This window comes from Chenopodium album, chromosome 27 (genome assembly GCF_948465745.1).
Source record: "Chenopodium album chromosome 27, dcCheAlbu1.1, whole genome shotgun sequence".
Taxonomy (NCBI): domain Eukaryota; kingdom Viridiplantae; phylum Streptophyta; class Magnoliopsida; order Caryophyllales; family Amaranthaceae; genus Chenopodium; species Chenopodium album.
The window spans coordinates 12,225,638-12,246,014 of NC_137860.1; the positions used below are offsets into that span (position 1 = coordinate 12,225,638).

General features: G+C 43.3%; 1 protein-coding gene across 1 annotated transcript; it reads left to right on the forward strand.

The window, feature by feature from the left end:
• Positions 1–17,085: 17,085 nt before the first annotated feature.
• Positions 17,086–19,137, forward strand: LOC145621135 (epoxide hydrolase 2-like). Its single transcript, XM_081675866.1, has 5 exons — positions 17,086–17,290; positions 17,376–17,590; positions 17,966–18,136; positions 18,219–18,454; positions 18,714–19,137. The coding sequence occupies exons 1-5, from the start codon at positions 17,221–17,223 to the stop codon at positions 18,964–18,966; spliced, it is 945 nt and encodes a 314-aa protein (XP_081531992.1). The 5' UTR covers positions 17,086–17,220; the 3' UTR covers positions 18,967–19,137.
• Positions 19,138–20,377: the final 1,240 nt, after the last annotated feature.

Here is a 20,377-nt window from a genome sequence, read left to right on the forward strand (position 1 = left end):
AAAGCCCTGTTTTCTAGATGCTAGTTCCTACATGCCTTGGCAAGTTTCTGTGTTCTTCGAATTTTCCAGATTTCGTATTATCTTTTCGATTCTAGTCATGAAAGATATTTCCCAAATTTCCTACGTGTAAAATTCCTATGGATTGACTCATGGGGTACTCCCATGAGGACCTTTTAATGCATATGACAATAATGTTAATCAAATCACGCACATGAAATACTTAGAATTTTTCGAGTCTCATCCGCTCATTCTAAATAATTGCCAAAATTTAATAAATTTCAGGAATATAAATAGAAATCCTCCCCAGTGGAGTCGCCAAAAACTGTAGGGAATATTTCAAGCATTATGATAACCCAAACTTGAACCCCACTGTAATCATACACTAAAGTACGGTGGCGTTCCAAAGGGAAAGACAAAGAGCAAAAAGAGTCGCCAACAAGTTTTAGGAACTTGTAAACCCAAAAGACAATCCAAAAGGACCATCAACTACTCCATAAGGTCTTGAACCAAACAGGGTCCGGGGATGAGGGTACGAATCCAATCTACAAAAGAAAGGACCCGCCCTATAAAATAGGCCTCTACTTTGTTCTGCTCGTATTCATGCGCGCTTTTCGAAAAACATGCAAACATCATATTAATCCTACCCTGTTTATCTATGTTGGTTGAAATTAACGCACAAATAATACTATTATTGGCGATCACTTGAGTTAAAATCACATTAGCCTAAACCAAATTAATAATTATCTTATTAAGCGTGATTTCAAGTACAAATTCCCTTTAAACCTGCATAAAAGGCGTGATCAAGCAATAACAATATAAAATATATCAAGCAACATAAGAATAAACAATAATAATAATAATAGCATGATAAGGCATAATAAAGCTTAATAATAATAGCAAGATCCTAGGCATGATACTAACAAGATTAATAACAAATCCTAGCATTTCACTAAACAATAAAGATCAAAGCTTTAACCTAACATGGCACTAACATGATATTAGAAAGAGTAAAGACACCCTAAACATGACACTAGAAAGCATAAAATAACATCCTAACATGATACTAGAAAGCATTAAAGGCATCCTAACATGCTACTAGGAATTATAAACAATAATAAGCATGCAATCTACATTGTGATAGAAATAGGGAGTAAGCTAATCTACTTACTTTGAAGCCTCGTACCTCTTTCCAATAACAAAATACACAAGTTAGTAAACTTCGATGAAAATAATAAAGAAAAATTAAAGAATAAAATTAAAATCAAATTAAACAAAGTTTAGACTAGTTTTGGACCAAACCCTCAGAAATTATCAACCTTGCACATCTAGGGCGAAGGCAACTTCGAACTTGGCTAAGAGACTCTAAGTCTAATGTATGCGGAATATATTGTATGTGAAAACTAGCTTAGAAAAAGAGAGAAAGAAAGCATATATTGCTCAAGAGAGAAAAGAGAGAATTGAATGAGAATTGATGATTGATGATTCTGAAAACAGGAGTTCGGACGCTATTTATAATGAAAATAATCCGGAAAATCATAGAATTTGATAAGGAATAAAACACCACGCTGTCGCCAGGAATTAACTCTGTCGCAACGCGACAATGTCTATCGCGAGGCGACAGGGTCTGTCGCGTGGCAACAGACTTGTCGTTTGGCGACAGCCTGTATTAGCGCGTTTTTCTTCACGCGGAATCCGATCTTTAATCAACTTGATCTACGGAATCCGTACAGAAGATAAAATACGTATTTTTAAGATAATAAAACAATATTTTATTCCAAATAAAAATCTTTTAAAGATAATTAATTATTAAATCTATCAATATTAGAATTAAAAGGAACTTTCTAGAAACTTCTAGAAAACTATAATTAATCCTAATAATTTTAGGAATAATAATTAATATTGGGCCCTCCTCTAGATCATTGGGCCGTATTAAAATAAATAACCGGGCTCAGTTTAGTATTTTGGACATAACTTCCTCATTATTCATCGGAATTGGGCTTATAATATATCGTTGGAAAGGTCTCTTCGAGCCCCATCCATCTACACCATTATTGGACCCTTATCATGGACCAAAATAAACTGAAATGGACGTTTTCAAATAAAGTCATTTTCAAAAACAGAGAGAGAAGAATTTAATTAAAACTAAACCGCAACATTTGGCTTTCGAATCATTTTCACCTAATTCGATAATAACACAACGCGCAAGGCATTCATCACTGGGTTTGGTTTTGGGGAGACACAAATGGGTGTCTACACCTACAAACCGATAAAGGCAGTGAAAGGTCAGGCGTTTGCCGACTTCATTGTGGAAATGACCCGTCCGGTGGCTCCGGATAATCTCAATCAGGTTTGGAAAGTGTATGTAGACGGGAGTTCAACAAAAAACGGCTGTGGTGTAGGCGTAATTTATGAGTCTCCTGAGGGGGACAGATATGAGTATGCACTACGGTTCAAGTTTCAGGCCTCAAACAATGAGGCGGAATATGGAGCTCTGCTAGCCGGAATCCGCATGTGTAAGGCGGCAGGGGCAACAAAAATTGACGCCTACTCTGAGTCACAGTTGGTCGTTAGCCAATATGAGGGCACATTTGAAGCAATTCAACCAGCTATGATCAAATATCTGCAGGCGGTCAAAGAGGAGGCTGGGTCACTTGAGGAATTTCATCTGAATCAAGTACCTAGGTCTGATAACAACCAGGCGGATGCTTTGTCAAAATTCGCATCCTCCGCCTGCCATGATACGCCTCGGTCAGTCTTTTGGGAAGTACTTGAAAAGAGAAGCATCTATGAAGATCCCATTGGAGTCCTAGACCAAAGCTCTACCTGGATGGATGGCATCCGGGCCTATCTCTCAGACGGGACACTTCCTGTTTCGCCACAGGAGGCAGCCATTCTGAAAAAGCGAGCTGCAAACTTCGAGTTAAGAAACGGAGAACTCTTCAAGGCGGGGTTTCTTAAGCCTCTTTTGAAGTGTGTAACCCCAGAGAAGGGGAAGGAAGTTCTCGAAGATTTGCACTCAGGGTTCTGCCCCTCCCATATAGGCGGCAGATCTCTAGCCGTCAGAGCCAGACGACATTATTTTTGGCCCACTTTAGAGGCAGACGTCAAGGAATTGGTGAGAAAATGTGACAAGTGCCAGAAATTTGGCAAACTTATTCACCGTCCGGCTACTGATCTGACGGCCATCCACAGCCCAATCCCGTTTGCAAAATGGGGCATGGACATTTTGGGTCCTTACACGCCTGCTCCAGGCGAAAAGCGCTACATCTTGGTGGTTGTGGATTATTTTACCAAGTGGGTAGAGGCTGAAGCGGTAAAAAATATCAAGACCACAGACGTGATCTCCTTCATCTGGAAGAATATCATCACCCGGTATGGGGTTCCTATGTCTATGGTGTTTGATAATGGGCCTCAGTTTGAGACGCCTCAGCTTAAGACTTGGTTGGGAGATAAGGGGATCTCAAGTTATTTTGCATCAGTTGGCCGGCCCCAAGCAAACGGCCAAGTTGAAGCCTTCAACAAATTAATTTCAGACGGTATAAAGAAGAAAATTGAAAGAGCCGGTGGCTTATGGGCTGAAGAACTAATTCATGCCCTATGGGCCATCCGGACAACTGCAAAGGGGGTAACCAGTGAAACCCCATTTCTCATGGTTTACGGTGCTGAAGCCGTCTTGCCCATTGAGCACTATGAGCCGACTCTCCGAGTCATGCTATATGATGAAGAGGCAAACTGGGAGGCAATGCGCCTAGCATTGGACTCACTTCCAGAACGCAGGGGCAACGCCGCCTTGCGTCATGAGATTTACCGTCTGAGAATGACAAGAGCCTACAACAAGAGAGTACACAGGCGTCCCTAGAAAGTGGACGACCTAGTGCTACGGAAAATGGAGGCAACCGGTAGGGCCAATGAGCTTGGAAAGCTAACTCCTAATTGGGAAGGCCCCTACCGGATTTATGAAGAAGTAAGAGACGGCACCTACCGTCTGGAAACTCCAGACGGCAGGCGCCTGCCTAGAACTTGGAACGTAGATAATTTGAAAAAATACTACGTCTGAGATTTTGTAATAATTTTTGTAAACAAGAAGTGTACATTAATGAGAAATGGCTTTTTGTTTCCACATTTGAAGTTTTTTATACCCCGTCTGAATTACAGACGGGTTACATGTTTGTTTTTCTAAGTCTGATACTTGGAAATTGAATTGACGTCTGATTGACGAAGAGGCCAATGGCCAGATAATTAAGCTAAGCACAAAAACGCTTAGTGGCTACACAGCGAGTCTCAAACAAGACCAGAGGCCAATGGCCAAACGGCTGAATTTCCCATAAAATCGCCTGTCCCTACACGGACTAAGGCGTCCGGCGACACCCCTCCGGGTGAAATCGTCGTAGAGAGAAGCCAACTTGCTTACTCTACGTACCAATGCAGGCGGCCACGATTGGACGGCTGAATCAGCCATTCATAGCCGTCTGCCTGAACAACTTAAAGAATGATTGAGGTTGGAAACCCGGATGTCCATGGACATCAGTCGGCGACCGACTGCATTCCTTACTTAGCGTTTTTCGCATTGAAATTGTACACATCCTCGTTTGGGGCAAAAGAGTCGTACAATGGCTATATGAACTTCACTTAGACGGACATTTCCGTCTAGGTAGAAGCGGAAATGTTTGTAAATGTACGTCTGTGCACTTGGTTTGGGGCAATCACTACTGTGATTGATTGACTTACAAACGTATCATGCTCTTTGCAGCATCAGGCGTTCCCAAGTCAATCAACCAACTCCACTTGAAACCAAGCACACAGCCGTCCAGGGGCAAGGACAGCCGCATACTTTTGATAAGTTAGGCAAAGATCGCCGCATGCTTTTGATAAGTTAGGCAAAAATTGAAATTGAAAAGTGCAAACACAAGCGCAAGATAATAAAAACCGACTCAGTCGGTACATTCATTGAATGTCCACCCAGCCAAACGGCTGTGATGGATTAAATGTTTAACACGGCCCCACAGCCGGTAAAAGTTACAAATATACTCGGCACACAGGCCGGAAAAGCAAGTTTGATGGCATACTGCCGCAGAAGAAAAATAAAAAAAAAACAAAGACTTGGCTCACAGCCGCTGAAGTTACTGCCCTGCAGACGGCCCCTCCTGGTCCTTCTCGCCTTCTTCAATGATCTCAACCTCTGGAGCTTCAGCTTCAGCTTCAGGCTCAGGTTGTTCCGTCTCAGCCCAGGCGAGGAAGGATTCCAGCTCCGACTCACCCTTTTCTTGCAAGTAGACGACTTCTTTCGCATACTTGTGAGCCAGAGCCCAGACGCCGTACTCCTTTCCAGGGTACAAGGCTTCCCAGGCGATCCTCATCATGGCGTCGTTGTCGGCGGCCATCTCAGCAACCAGACGGTTTTGATCCGCCTCGAGGGTTGCTCGGAAGTTCTCCTGAGCTTTGGCCGCCTCCTCCTCCATTTTAGCAACTTTGCTCTTCAGATCAGCATTCTCTGAAGAGGCATTTTGGAGTGCTTGGAGGCTCTCTTGGGCCTTTTTGAGGTCCTCCCTAAGTTTAGGAAGGTCAGCCTCCGCCTGTTTCTTGGCCGCCTCTGCAGCCTCAGCCTTCTGGTTGGCCGCCTGCAGCTGCGACTCCAGCTCTGAGATCTTGGCCGCCTGCGTCATTTGGGTTGCTTTAGTTTTAATTTCATTAACTATAGACGTGTGTAAAGCAACGTCATTGGCATTTGTGGCGGACTGATTGGCCCGTCTTACCTCATCCCGTTTGCGGGTGTAAGGACGCTTGAGCCCGTCTACCCGCAGCATGGCCTGCAAACGTGAACAAGGTTGAGAATGCAGGCGGGAAAAGGGGCAGGAAAAGTTTAAAAAAAAAAAACAAGAAAAAAAAAGAGAAAAATGGCTAGGTAAGCTACCTCAGCCAGAAGGGTCAAGATACGTTCAAGATTGAACGTCTCAATCCCCGGGATAGCATCCTTATCCCGTTTGCCCACAGCCTCCAGCATGGCCCTCGCATGCTGCTGGACGTCTGGCCAGCGAGGCGATTGATCTGCACCACAATCAGCATCAGATTGAGTTACTAAAGGAGCGCCTATCTGGTTTCGACCGTCTGAGGATGACGTTTGCTGGGAGTGTGATTTCACTCGCAACGGCCATCCCAGTTCAAGCGGGGATTCAAAAGGATTCTTACCTGTAGAGCCGGCGCGGTGAGCCGCTGGCAGCCGTTGAGAGCCCCCCGGTTGCAGGAAGACGGAGGGCCAAGTCTAGCCCAAAGGTGCCTGCCACCTACTCGTTTCTCCCCCCAACTCTCATTTGCCTCCCAGACGGGGCAACAAGGGTGGCCGAGGAGGCGGCCTTTTTTGAGGACTTGCTAGTTTTAGAGACGGGGGTCTCCTCCCTACCCCGTTTGAGATTCTTCTCAAACGTCTTGTCCACTTGGCCTCCTTGAAAAAATAGCAACTTAACGTTAGCAGGAGAAATGAGGAAACTTTGAAAGTAAACTCACAAAACAGGTCAGGCGTTACCTTGGCCCTGAGGTCTCGAGCCTGGGCCTCCGCCAAGTCTCGGCGGATCTGTGCTAAGGACCGCTTGGGGGTCTTCTCTTCAGGCAACATGTTTAATGCGTCTTCTGCAAAGATCAGACGGGAAAACAGTTAGAACATTTTCAAGAAACATATTTCCGACACAAAAGCAATACAGACGGAAGTAATTCAGGCGCATACGTCTATCAAACATGTGCCCTAGCCCGCAGGCGGCTAGGAAGCACTCGTCCCTGAACCAGGCGCTCTTGGGGATCCAATTTTTTGGAACCTTTATTGTATCCCCGGTTGATAGGGTTGCGTCTGTGAGGCCGAAGAGATCAGCCTCAATTATTTTGTCGAAATCCTCATCCGGGATTCGAGGAAGACAGCACTTCCGGCCCATAAGTTCGGGCTTCTTATTATACTGGCGGAGCTCGTAGTTCTCCCGCTTGGTGGGAGCCGTGCACAGGTAGAACCTGTTTTTCCAGCCGTCGAATTTGGAGACCTTATCCAAGGTCATCATGTATTGGGGGAACGTGGTCAGAGTATACCACGCTCTGTACCCGCCTAGGTTGCGACTAAGATAGTGCATTTTGGCAAATGCTTCCCAGCCGGGGTGAACCCCTTGGAATTCGCAGGCGGCAACATACCCCAGGATGTTTGCCCAAGAATTGGGGGTAAGTTGCCAGACTCCGAGGCCATAGCCTCTCAAAATTGCCTTCACCGCCTGGTGAAGGGGGAAACGAAGACCCGCCTTGAACGTCTCTTCGTAACAGCCGAAGTAGCCGTTTGCGTTGCGTTCAGAGTCTTCCCAAAAAATGGTGCCGTCTGGGGAGGCACCCTTATTTTCCACCCGTCTCCCATGGGGTGTGCCTTCAAAAATTTGTCAAGACCTTTTTCCATAAGGTCAATGTCTTTTGAGGAGACGTGGATCTTATAGGGATCATCTTTCTCCTTCCACGTCTTCCTCTCTTCTTCCTCACTATCCTCAAACGGAGGAAGATCGTCACTGCTTTCTGAGGAAGAGACGTCAAGACCACTTCCCGTCTCCTCCCCAGACAAGGATATGGAAGCTGAGGCGGCGTCCTCACCGCCTTGGTTGTGGACCTCCTCCACGCTTTGGTCGCATTCCTCCAAAAAGGAATCATGAGGAGTTGGGGGACCACGCGGAGGAGATCTCTCCGGAGCCGTCTGGTGTCCAGAGCCAGACGTCTCCCTTTCAGGCGTTTGGCCGCCTGAGCCATCACTTCTATAATCTGGATCTCTTGCCGTCTGCATTGTCCGAGCCATTGTGTCCTGCACAGACGCGCAAATGGTCGGAATCCAAGCATGAGGGTGGTCCCAACACCCTGAGACGGCACTACCAGTCCTAGACTCAGCCGTCCCTGGTGAACGGCTGGATCCTACCCTAGGTTGTGCCGTGTGTGTTGGTGATGAATCCATTTATTGCAAGGAATATATACAAGTGGAAAAATGAAAAAAGAGCTGAAAGAGTCAGAGACGGTACCTTTAGATTTGATATCTGAAGGTAGACGGGTCCGCCTGTGTTGATGCGACTAAGTTTCTTCGAAAATTGCGCCTGACTCAGATGGATGACTTCTGTTCTCTCTTTCAAGAATCTCTCTAAGTTTACTCTGAAATTTTTGTGAAACGTAAACGAAATTATGAGGGTAAACGGCTATATAAAGAGGGTAAATGAAAGGGTATTCCCGTAATTTACTCAGAAGTTAAAAAGTTAAAATTAGGCGGTAAAATTACCACCACTCAGAGAGTGACGTGTGTCACAGATGCCACGTGGCGTGCCACGTCACACCTGTGAGGGGAAAATGTTTAGGGTAATTTTACCTCTCCATGTGGCCCAATTAGAGGGTGACACGTGTCGGCCCGGGGATGGTCCAAAGCGGACCTATCCCTGTGTGACACGTGTCATTCCGGATATTTGGGGAGAATGTCGGCCTTCAGGCCCAAATCCCGAGAAAGCCGCAATGCGGCGTAGCCCATCTCTAATTAGGGTACTGTCACCTAATCAGGGGCACAAATCCCAATGACCCTATAAATAGGGAGATTCCCCTCTTTTGGAGGATACGTTTTTCCATTTCACTACAAACTGTCCCTTTGATAGAGGCAACTTAGCTAGAAAACCTAGCAGATCCCCACCTAAATTTCCGCACATTTTTCTCTCCTTCAAGTTACTAACTTGAGCGTTGGAGGCGGTGCACCACCCAAACGGTGTCTCCGTTGATTTTGCAGGTACAGAAGCCCTCCGGACCAGTCTTCGAGTTGTAACTCTCCCAGGGGACTAAAACACCCAAAACACCAACCTTCACGGTATGCTCTGGACGGCTGTCGTCCAGAACGAGATCAATATTTTCTCCAGCCGGTTGGGGACGGAGCTCGTCTGACCGTTCCCCGGTCATTGATTGCTATTTTTTCTCTTTCTTCACCTCCACCAGCAGAGGCGCTTTTCTTTTCTTACCAACAGCTGGTGGGGCAGGGTTGGCATCCTTGACATCGTCAAGGTCTATTGGTTCCTTCTCTTGGCCGTCTGAGGCCACAGTATCTTTCACGGCTGAGAGATAGCACTCCCTAGCCGTCTTCTGATCCCCATTCAGGGAACCAACAGAGCCATCATCCCGCTCATACTTGATGAGCATGGGAGACGGGATGATCACCGCCTCGGCTTCGTTGAGGGTTGGCCTACCAAGGATGATATTGTAGGCGGTCAATTCCTCCACGACCAAGAACCTGACGACAATATGTCGTCCTTGGCCTTTGACGTGGGAAAATTAGGTCGTTGAACTAATCCTCCTAAGCCAAACAAAATTTATAAACACTCAACAAACCTAAATACATGTATAGAGGTAAGTCAAGGGTCGAACCCAAAGGAACGGTAATATCTAAGTGCTTTCAATTATGTGCCTAAGCTAGGTCGAAGACGAAGGGTAAAAGAGGACACAACAACTACTAAGACAAAGAAACCAAACAAATAAAGTGCTAGGGATTAGGATTCACCTATAATAGCAATGAACAATGCAAATTGGTTTAGGAAGTTGACTAAGTCAAACAATGAGAGGGAAGATCAATTATGCAACAAAAAGAGCATATCAAGCTATTCTCCTAGAGGTCTAACTAGCGTCAACTACGATAAACTCTAGCTAGGAAATATCACAAGACACCTCAATCGTGTAAATGCAAGCCACAAATCAATGGTCCGTATCAATGTGAACTTACAATGCAATCTAGTGTGAATAACTAGGGTGATCAAGCCTAAATCAAACACACACATGCACATAATCAATTAACCAATTTAATCACATCATCAACTCCATCAAAATCCCCAATCTACATCAATCCATTATATAATACAAGCTTCACCAAATCCCTAAACAAACAACTACTCTAGCAACATCATCAATTCAACAAACAACTAAAGTAATCAACAATCAACAATCAAAGAATCTACAATTAAAGAAGAACAAATACTCTAATCAAACATCAATCATCAAATCATCAAAATCTAATCAAAATCAAACAATCTAAACATGAATACTAAACAAAACAATAAATGAGATAGAGTTTAGAAATGCTCACTGATAATAGAGTAGATCTCCAATTCAATTGTCACCATTGAATCTTCAATCTCTCAATCACCATTGAAATTCTTCACTTTCTCTCTCTAAAATCTACTCCTAAAACTAACCCCTAAATCTAGAGAGAGAAGCTCTCAACTAAGCTAAGAATATGATCTAATTCTCTTATCAAAACTTCTTACAAAAATTGGGTTCAAATAGGTATAAGAAGAGAGGGAAAATCGTCGAAATCCGATCGGAAAAGACCCACGTTGGTGCGGCCGCACAACAGAGGATGTGCGCCCGCACCACCATGATGTGCGCCCGCACCACCATGGTGTGCGGCCGCACATCCTTCGTGTGCGCCCGCACCTTCTGCGCGTGCGGCCGCACTCAGCTGGGTTTCTTCGAATCTTCAACTCTTCAAGCTCAAGGGGTGCACACATGATTTATGATGGTGATGGGCACTAGGAGTGGCAGTAGCTAAGGCTTAAAATTGAGGGCACACACTTCCTTTGAAGGGAGCACAAGAGAAGAGCCAAGACTTGGAACTTCCACTTCTTTGCATCTTGAGCTTCCCAAATTCCATGAACTTGATCCAAAAGCTTCTTCCACCATAGTGGATCACCAAAATCAAGACCCGAACCTCGTCCAATACCTATAACCACGAAAATAGAGAAAATAAAGAAGAAAAGGCTAGAAAACCAACGAAATGCACAAAAGCTACAAAATAAGAGAAGAAAGGTAAAACTAAGCAACAAAGCATAAAACTAAGCATTTATTAAGCACGAAAGCTATGAAAAGAGCATAGAAAGGACCTAAATGCTCGTCAAATGTGTGCCATTTATGACACACATCAACCTTTTTCTCCCAGCCGGATGGGCAAGTCAACTCTTCCGGCTGGGTAGACCATCCCACCCCCAAAACCAACCAAGGGGTGGGTAACCGGATGCATGCTGCTGACATTGTATTTCAGCTTCTGCAGGCACCAGAGGCTAATAATATCCGACGAGCTGCCGGTGTCAATAAGGATCTGTCCAACCAGCTGGTTAGCAACCTTACATTCAATGACGACTGGGTAGTCATGCGGACGGCGGACGCTGCCCCTATCCTTCTCAGTTATGAGGACGTCTGGGAAGGTGGAGGAGGCAGACACCTGCTCATCATCATCCTTGTCCATCTTTCGAAGATGGCTTTTGGTGCCCCGGATGGTAGGGCCACCACATGAAAATCCGCCTGCTATAGTGTAGACCGGATCCTTGTCGGTTTCCGAACCACTAGTAGGCTGGGGGCCAGCCTTGGAGGACTGACCCTTATTCTTCTTCTTTGCCCCGGCTGGGGACTTAGAGATGTAGGACTTTAGAAGCCCCTTGTCAGCCAGACGGTCCAACGTCCGCTGTAGACTGAAGCAGTCGTTGGTGTCATGGCCAACCTCCTCACGGAACTGGCAAAATCTATTTTTGTTCCGCGACTGGACAGAACTCTTCATCGGGTTCGGCTTCTCAATAGACAGCCGGTCCTTTACCTCCATGAGGATGGAGTTGCAATTTTTTTTAAACTCGTACTTGGGGACGTACGGTTTAAACTCTTTCTTTTTCTTCTGGGACGGCTGATCAGAGTCACTAACCGCCCAGACTTCTTTTCTCTTTTTGCTCTCTTCTTTTTTGTTACCCGGCTGAGCTGACCGGCTTTCTTTTTGTTTGTCAGACTTCTTGGAGTCTGACTGGCTACCAGGCGAGCAAAGGTCAGTAGCCTGAATGTAGCTCTCCGCCTCCCTCAGGGTCGCCTGTAGCGTAAATGCCCCTTTTCGAACAAGGTCGAACTTAAAAGCCAACCCATCCTTCAGACCCTTGAAAAATTCTGTGAAAGCTACCTCGTCAGACAGTCCCTGGATCTGTATTCTGACCAGGTTGAACCGCCTGACATATGAGCGTAGCCCTTCTCTCTCACCCTGCCTAATGGTGCTCAAATCAAGGCTCGTTTTCTTGGCAGGGATGTTCATTGAGAAGTTGGTAGCAAACAACAAGGCTAGCCTCTTGAAGCTATCAATAGAACCGGCTGGCAAGTTGCCAAACCACTGTTGGGCAATGCCCTTCAGTGTAGCCGGGAAACAACGACACCAGGTGGCATCGTCCCAACCCTGCAAGCACATGAGGTTGGTATATGCCATCAGGTGGTCTTCTAGGTTGGTGGTACCATCATAGGTGCCCACCAATACATTCTTAACCTTGGCCGGCTGAGCCGCCTCGGTTATATTGGCTGCAAAGGCAGACGGCTGTTCGCCTAGCCTCATTAGCCGGAGCTGCCAGTCCAGAGGCTGGGCAGGAGTATATGCCGCCTGGCCTCCAAAAGGAGGTGGCTGCATGAATTGGAGGCCATATTGCCCATACTGCGCCTGGGGTGCGTATGGCATAGACCCTATCATCAGCTGAGGTTCGGTGTTGACGGATTTACCGCCTGTCCGACTCTCATGCTAGGACAGAGATTTCCTTGCAGAAGCCTGCTTGAAGCTGTCTGGAAAGCTTGAGGTAGAAGCTGACTCAAACTGCTGCTGCCTCCTTCGATTGATGACTTCTCTAGCATCGAAGGTAGACGTCTTCTTGGCCTCCGGCTGGGGTCGCCGAGGCATCAAAATCTTAGACTAGTCAAGTTTTGCGGCTGCCTTCTCCTTTGGGTGAGGAGTTGGCTGCCTGTCCTTGACCGGCTTCTTCTTCTTCCCATCATTGGGAGTCTTCTTAGCCGGCTGACTCTTGCTAGAGCCTGCCTTGTTTTGGTTGATCATGGCCTTGATTTCACCTTTGAAAGAGGTCATGAATTTCATGAGCTCATCTCGGGTGACTGGGGCTTGACCTTTGGCCTTCTGGGTTTCCCCTTCTGGCCTTCCAGATGGGCGCCTGCTTGGGCCCGCCTAGTCTACATTTCGTTCCAGTTGATCCCTGGAACGAATAGATTTAGAGATGAGAGAGCCATCCTTAGATGTGTAGGTCTCCACATCTTTATCTTCTTCTTCTTCCTCCTCCTCAGTGAATACCTCTGGCTGAGGCTGAGGGGGAGGTTGAGGGATTTCAAACCCTTCCGGCTGAATAACCGGTTGCATGTCGTCTGGGGTACCCATCTGAGTACCCGGACGTAGAGAGGTGGAATTGAGAATTGGTACAGAACTTAGAACCATCTTGAGGTACTCTCCCCATAGACGGCGCCAAATGTTTTGGGTGTTTTTGTCCCTCGGGAGAGTTACAGCTCGAAGACTGGTCCGGTGCGGCCTGTACCTACAAGACAAACGGAGACACCTGTTGGTTGGTGCTCCACCTCCGATGATCAAGTTAGTAACTTGAAAGGAGAGAAAAAGGTACGGAAATTTAGGTGGAGATCTGCTAGGTTTTCTAGCTCAGTTGTCTCTATCAAAGGGACAGTTTGTAATAAATGGAAAAACGTGCCCTCCAAAAGAGGGGAATCTCCTTATTTATAGGGTCCTTGGGATTTTTGCCCCTGATTAGGTGACAGAACCCTAATCAGTGATGGGCTGCGCCGCATTGCGGCTTTCTCGGGATTTGGGCCTGAAGGCCGACTTTTTCCCCCCAAATATCTGGGATGACACGTGTCAAACAGGGATAGGTCCATTTTGGACCATCCCCGGGCTGACACGTGTCACCCTCTGATTGGGCCACATGGAGGGGTAAAATTACCCTAAACAACTATTATGGAGATAATAAGTTCGTTCTTTTGGTGCGTCATCCTCTGTTGCTAGACTATGAGAGATGATCTTTGGGCTAGTCAAATAGTCCAAAACCCTTTAGAATGGATCCTATATTGGTCACACACAAGGGTATTGGGTTAAGCAAGTAAGAAGCTCATTAATGGGCCTCATGAGCAATTAACTAATCATGAATTGGATTGGGCTAGCATAGTTGGATTGGAATTAGGTTTTGGGCTTTTGACATGGGCTCTTATTTAGAGATGAGATCTATATATAAGATCCATGCCTAGGGTTTGTAGTAAGCAGTCATAATTCACACACAGTGAATTTTGACATCAAGGCAACCAATCCCAAAACCCCTAATCCTCTCTCTAACTCACGGCTATCTCTCTCCTCCCCTCGTCCGTGCGTCCGGCCACCCTAGGTGGCGCGTGTGGTGTTCGTGGTGGTTAATGGTGGTTCTTTGCTCGCTCTTCTCCATAAAAGGTCAATTGAAGGTTTCAATTGCAACTAACTAGCATTAGTGGAGGTCTTAACTTGTGCCCGTGGACTAAGTAGAGGAATCACGCTTGGGGCTCTTTATCTCCCATTGTTCTTGCTCGATCGCACGTGGAATCACGCTTCAAAGGTACAATTATTTGTTCTTTATGTGTTATGCATTAGATCCTTGGATTAGGTACTTTATGAATATGATTCATGTTTATTTCCGCTGCGTAGTACCAATAAACTCCTACAAGAGAGAGAGATGGGGTAAGATAGAGAAATAGAAATTAGGCCAAGAGAAAGAGAAGGGGGTTGAAAAAGAACAAGAGAGAGCTATAAAATGAGAAAGGGGGCGGGAGAGAGAGAGATAGTGTGATAAGAGGGAGAGACAAAGGCCGGTAGAGAAGGAAACGAGAAAGCGAGGTGGAAAGAAATATGGAGATGGAGAAATGTCAGGTGAGATAGAAAGACTTGGGGAGAGGGAGAGGAGCCAGAGGAAAAAGGACCAAGTACAACTTATTATTTTCAAAGCTTTTAGAAAATGAAACAAGCTAGGGACAAGAAGGAATAGGTAGGTAAAGAAAGGGAGAGAAAGAGTTTGGGCTAATAAAGAAATGATTAAATGAGAGTGGAGCAAGTGCGACCAAGTTGTTGAAAAGGAATCCCTAAAATATATAAAATTCCAATGTACTCCCTCCGTCCTCGATTAATAGTCACTCTTGCCATTTTTGGTGATTCTAAATGTTAGTCATATTTGCTTTTTTCAAATACCATTAATATTAATTTTTTACCAAAATTCTCTAACATTTGAAAAAATATTTGCGCAAATTTAAGTTTCTCATGTAACTTTTACTTTCCCATGTACGTTAATTACTTTCTCTCTCTATTTGTTTCCATACCCAAAATAAATTTCCTTTTCCAATGTACTTTCTTTATTTTTCCTTAATTCTCGTGTTTTTTTAGCAAAAGTGACTATCGATCGGGGATGGAGAGAGTATTGTACTATTACCAATATATAAAAGGAAAAATTAAAAAAAATAATCCCAGCTTTCCTCAATTTTTGTAGAATAATCCCAACTTTCATTTATTCTTGAATAATCCGAACTTTTGCGGGTATTCTTTTTCTTCAATTCCAAATACCGGTTACCGGTTGAATGGGTTTTTTCTTTTATTTTTTTGTTAAAGTGACACGTGTCAAAAATTAATTGTTTAAAACATATAAAAAAAAATTAAAATAAAAAACAAAATTATAAAAGAAAAACCACCCAGCCAAAACCCCAAATCCGGCAACCCGCCAATCCAGCCACCTCCCTCGTTGTCGGTCGTATTTCCACCACAGCCAGCCAGCCATTAGGGTCGCCGCTTCGACTAAACCACCATCCCCTCCTCGAAACTCCCATGCCACCACTAGCCCCACTCCTGAAAACCCCAAAAACCCCTTCCCCCACTCTCGAAAACCCCTCTAAACCACCTTGCCCACTCTCGAAAACCACCAAAAACCCCTTCCCTCACCATCGTAAACCCTAGCAGCTAGGGTTTTGGGGTGGGGGAGGAGTAATTGGGGTTATACGGAAGTGGGAAAGGGCCGTTGCTTTGGTGGTTGCGTGGGGGGGGGGGTTTGAAGGAGATTTCGGGAAAGGGGGAAAATGACGAGGGATGGACGCGGTCCACTGAGGTTCGAGCAAAAACGACGGCTTTCCGGCGATGGCGTGGCGGCAGGTTTTTGTGGTGGTGGAGGTCGATTATGGTGGAACGGTGGGGGAGGGGAGGCTACTAGCTGGGTTTTCTTTTTTAAAAAAAATGTGGTTTTTTTTATTTTTTTGTTTTTTATTATATTTTATTTTGGACCAATCAGGACTTGACACGTGTCAAGTGACCTGATATAATAGGTCATTGACTTTAGTTGACCGGTTAGGGATTAAAGAAAAAGAATGATCCATAAAGTTCAGATTATTCTTTCTAATTTTTCCTATATAAAATTCTACAACAATAAATCACAACTGGAATATACTTAAATTTGATTAAACTACGACTAAATCAATATACTACCAAAATTCAAATTCATAATATCTTTTTAAATTTGATTTAACACAGTTACATAGTTCTTAATTCAAATTTATAATAACTATTTTTTGCACCAAAATGTTTAACAACCCATTAAATTTCAAATCAACTATTTAATAATGACTTCTACCGCTTTTGAAATCGTGAGTAATTTGTTGAAATTATTTTACTAATTAACACACATATATTAAATTAATACACTAGCAAAACAATTTATTTTACCAATAAAACATTAGAAATAATCTTTTTTTTTGGTGTTTGGAGAGCCACAAAGGCGAAGTGAGAATCGATCCCATGATCTACTGGAAACTGGGAGGGAGCTCTAACCACTTTAGCTACCCCTCACTCTCTACATTAGAAATAATCTACACATATAACGACTAATTAATTACACATTAATCACCAAGCATAGATCACCAAATACGCGCACGGGCAAACAACTAGTTATTAGAAAAACAATAACTTTTGTAATATAAAGGGTAACTTTAAATACTTTTAATACACTTTAACCCGTTTTACAATAAATTAACGTACACCCGTCTTTTAAGAGAATTATGATTGGTCAAATTGTACTGTTGTCTTCGATTTTCAAATTTGTATCAGTAGGTCCGTATTTATAAATAGAAATCATAATTTGTGACTTGTGTGTAAACTTGCAAGCAAGACAAAATAGTACAATTGGCAATGTAAATGGATAGTGTTATTTTCCAAGTAGATGCGTAATGCCATAAAATTACTATAAAATGAGACAAAAAAAATACCGACTTTCTACCACATTCCCACCAACCCTCTCACCAAAAAAAGATAGAGAAGTGACTATGTTTAATCCTCCTACCATAACTGACTTATCAACAATTCAGATATCACTCTTGCTACTGTAGTTGCCACAAATGGAGCTGATTCAGCACAAACATGTACAAGTTGGGAGTCTAAAGCTTCACCTAGCAGAGATCGGAACAGGTTTATGCATACACAGATGAATAACTTTATTTAATAATGATAATCTTCAAATTTCTGAAGAATCATAATTTCATATGATCTGCAGGTCAGAAAGTAGTGTTTTTCCTGCATGGTTTTCCAGAAATTTGGTACTCATGGAGGCATCAAATGGTGGCTGTTGCTGAGGCTGGATATCGCGCAATTGCCATTGATTTTAGAGGTTACGGTCAGTCTGATCAGCCACCTGAGCCTGAAAAGACAACCTTAACTGACTTTGTTGAGGATGTCGTAGGTGTACTCAACTCTTTGAGTATTGACAAGGTAACATTGTCTTTTTGTTACCGATTTGCACTTGCACAAATGGATGATACCGAAAATTATTTTTACTACCTAAAATATAAGGTTCAGGATGCACGCTTTCCATCTCTTCCTCACAATAGAACGCATAAGTTCATAACTTCATCAAGTTCTTTTCTCCAGAAAGATGCCACATTTGAGCATAATTTTAATGGATAAACTTCTCTAACCTGCAAATCGAGGCCAAACATAGAGGATCAAACAGAGGAGATTTGAACTTTTGATCTTGTTTTTTTTATTATTGTAAAATCTCTGAAGTGCAGGCCTTTTACTTCATCTGCGAATAAATCTAGAAGCTGAATACGGTGAGAGTATTCTAATGATATTCATATGAAGCAGGTTTTCCTAGTGGGGAAGGACTTTGGAGCTATCATAGTGAGTCTAGTAGCCGTACTCCACCCTGAACGATTGTCTGGCTTCATAACCTTGGGAGTTCCTTTCATGCTACCAGGACCGACTGTTGTCGATTTAGATCATTTTCCTAAAGGATTCTACATCATACGGTGGAAGGTAACTAATCTATTCATGTAGCAAACAACCACCACCCTCTCCTTAATTATAGGACTAAACATCTAGTTCTTTCTTGTAACAGGAGCCAGGCAGGGCAGAGGCAGATTTTGGTAGGTTTGACGTTAAGACAGTAATAAGAATTATCTACATACTGTTTTCAGGGAGTGAGCTTCCGGTAGCTGGAGATGATCAGGAAATAATGGAACTTGTTGCTCCAAGTACTCCACTACCCCCCTGGTTCTCTGAACAAGACCTTTCAACTTATGCAAGACTGTATGAAAATTCTGGATTTCGTACAGCCCTGCAAGTTCCATATAGGTAAAAATTAAATATGCATAACCCAAAGTTTACCCCGAAGAGGGCCTTTCGGCTTATGCAAGATAATATGAAAATTCTAAATTCCTTACACCCCTGCAAGTTCCATATAAGTGAATATGCATGACCCATAAATTATCCAACAAATGAACAGAAACTATTTAATAACAAATGGACAGGTTTGAAGAGCACTGTAAGGCTGGATTATCTTTAGCTCTACACTTGTTCAAAAGTATCATACTAGTTTTGTGTTTGAATGTAGGAGCATGTACCAAAGTATTGATGTTCCAAATCCACAAGTCAAAGCTCCAGCACTGCTAATCATGGGCGCAAAAGATTATGTCTTAAACTTCCCAGGCATGGAGGAATACATAAAAAGCGGAGCAATCAAGAAGAGTGTGCCTGACCTGGAGATTGTCTTCATGCCAGAAGGAAGCCATTTTGTTCAAGAACAGTTGCCCGACAAGGTTAATGAACTCCTCATATCCTTCATCAACAAACACACCACCCAGTAGAATAATTTGTTTTACAGATTAAATGCTTTATGTACCATGATGCTGTGCTCAGTAAGAGCTGTAGTACTTTTCATTTGGTTTTGGTGTTAAATTGTCTATTAATTCAATTTTTCTAAATGACTTGACCAGCTTATAATTCTGTAAGTGGTGAGATTAGAGAAACATACTGATATGATCTGAGATAGCTTTTCCAGCAATAGACTGGTGAAAAGTGTAAATACCACACTTATTGTAAATAACAGCATCATCGAATTGAAATCATGGAGGTAATGGGACATACTGATAAAATACAAGTCTGAGACTTTTCAAGTACAAGAGAGCTACACAAGACAGAGGAACCAGTGGTTTCTTACAGTGGTGATTTTAAAGACGACCTAAACAGATCTTATTTGCAGACAATTACGAACTAAAACATGAGCAAAGCCTAAATTTCATTCATGCCCATACAATCAATGCGGGGAACCTAGCAGATGTTGGTTCTCTCATATCTACTTATTTAGAAACAGGTAAGCCATACCTCCAATCCCTACAAGCAATGAGTAAGGATTTTCCCCACCGTGCATCTCTTTGGAAGCAAATAGATTTGAGGCAATTTCAAGAGGAAAAGACATAAATGTCACAGCCCATTCCTAGCTTTTAGGTGGCCTATGGGCGGAAAAAAATTTTGGGCCCTTTATTATCGAGTAAAGTATTTTTTTTTATTTTATTATTTTGGTTCCGAAATCTAATATATATATATATATATATACATAAAGGGGAGTTTTTTCCTGAGATTTTAGAGCGCCACGTAGGATTTTTATTTTTTAAAAATTATTAGAGCGCCACATAAGATTAATATTTTTTAAAAACTACAATAGGATTAGGAAATTTTGACAATTATCTCCTTCTGTTATGCCCATTTTAGCAATTACCACCTTCTATTTTTTTTTTTAAAATTACCACCTTCTATTTTCAAAAACATCAAAAGTTACCACCTTCTTAGCTTGCCCCCCAACTACCACGTGACGTCATTTTGGGTCCATTCTTTCCCTTTCCTCCCTATTTCCCTCACATTTCTTATTCCTATTTGGATTCTCATCTCCCCTTTCACTTTTTTCCCCCCAAACCACCAATAATTGTTCGTCAATTTTGATTTGGAGGAGTGAATTGAAGTGTTTTTGATTGTTTGGGGGAAAAGAAGTGACAGGGGGGATGAGAATCGAGTTAGGAATGAGAAATGTGAGGAAAATAGGGAGAAAAGGGAAAGAACGAGCCCAAAATGACGTCACGTGGTAGTAGAGGGGCAAGAAGGTGGTAACTTTTGATGTTTTTGAAAATAGAAGGTGGTAATTTTCAAAAAAAAAATAGAAGGTGGTAATTGCTAAAATGGACATAACAGAAGGTGGTAATTGTCAAATTTTCCATAGGATTA

Excerpts from the sequence above, each read along its gene's own strand:
- LOC145621135 (XM_081675866.1), top strand. The coding sequence starts at position 17,221 with ATGGAGCTGATTCAGCACAAACATGTACAAGTTGGGAGTCTAAAGCTT. Across the intron at positions 18,137-18,218 it reads TCTACATCATACGGTGGAAG|GAGCCAGGCAGGGCAGAGGC; the intron begins GTAACTAATCTA and ends TTCTTGTAACAG. Across the intron at positions 18,455-18,713 it reads GCCCTGCAAGTTCCATATAG|GAGCATGTACCAAAGTATTG; the intron begins GTAAAAATTAAA and ends GTTTGAATGTAG.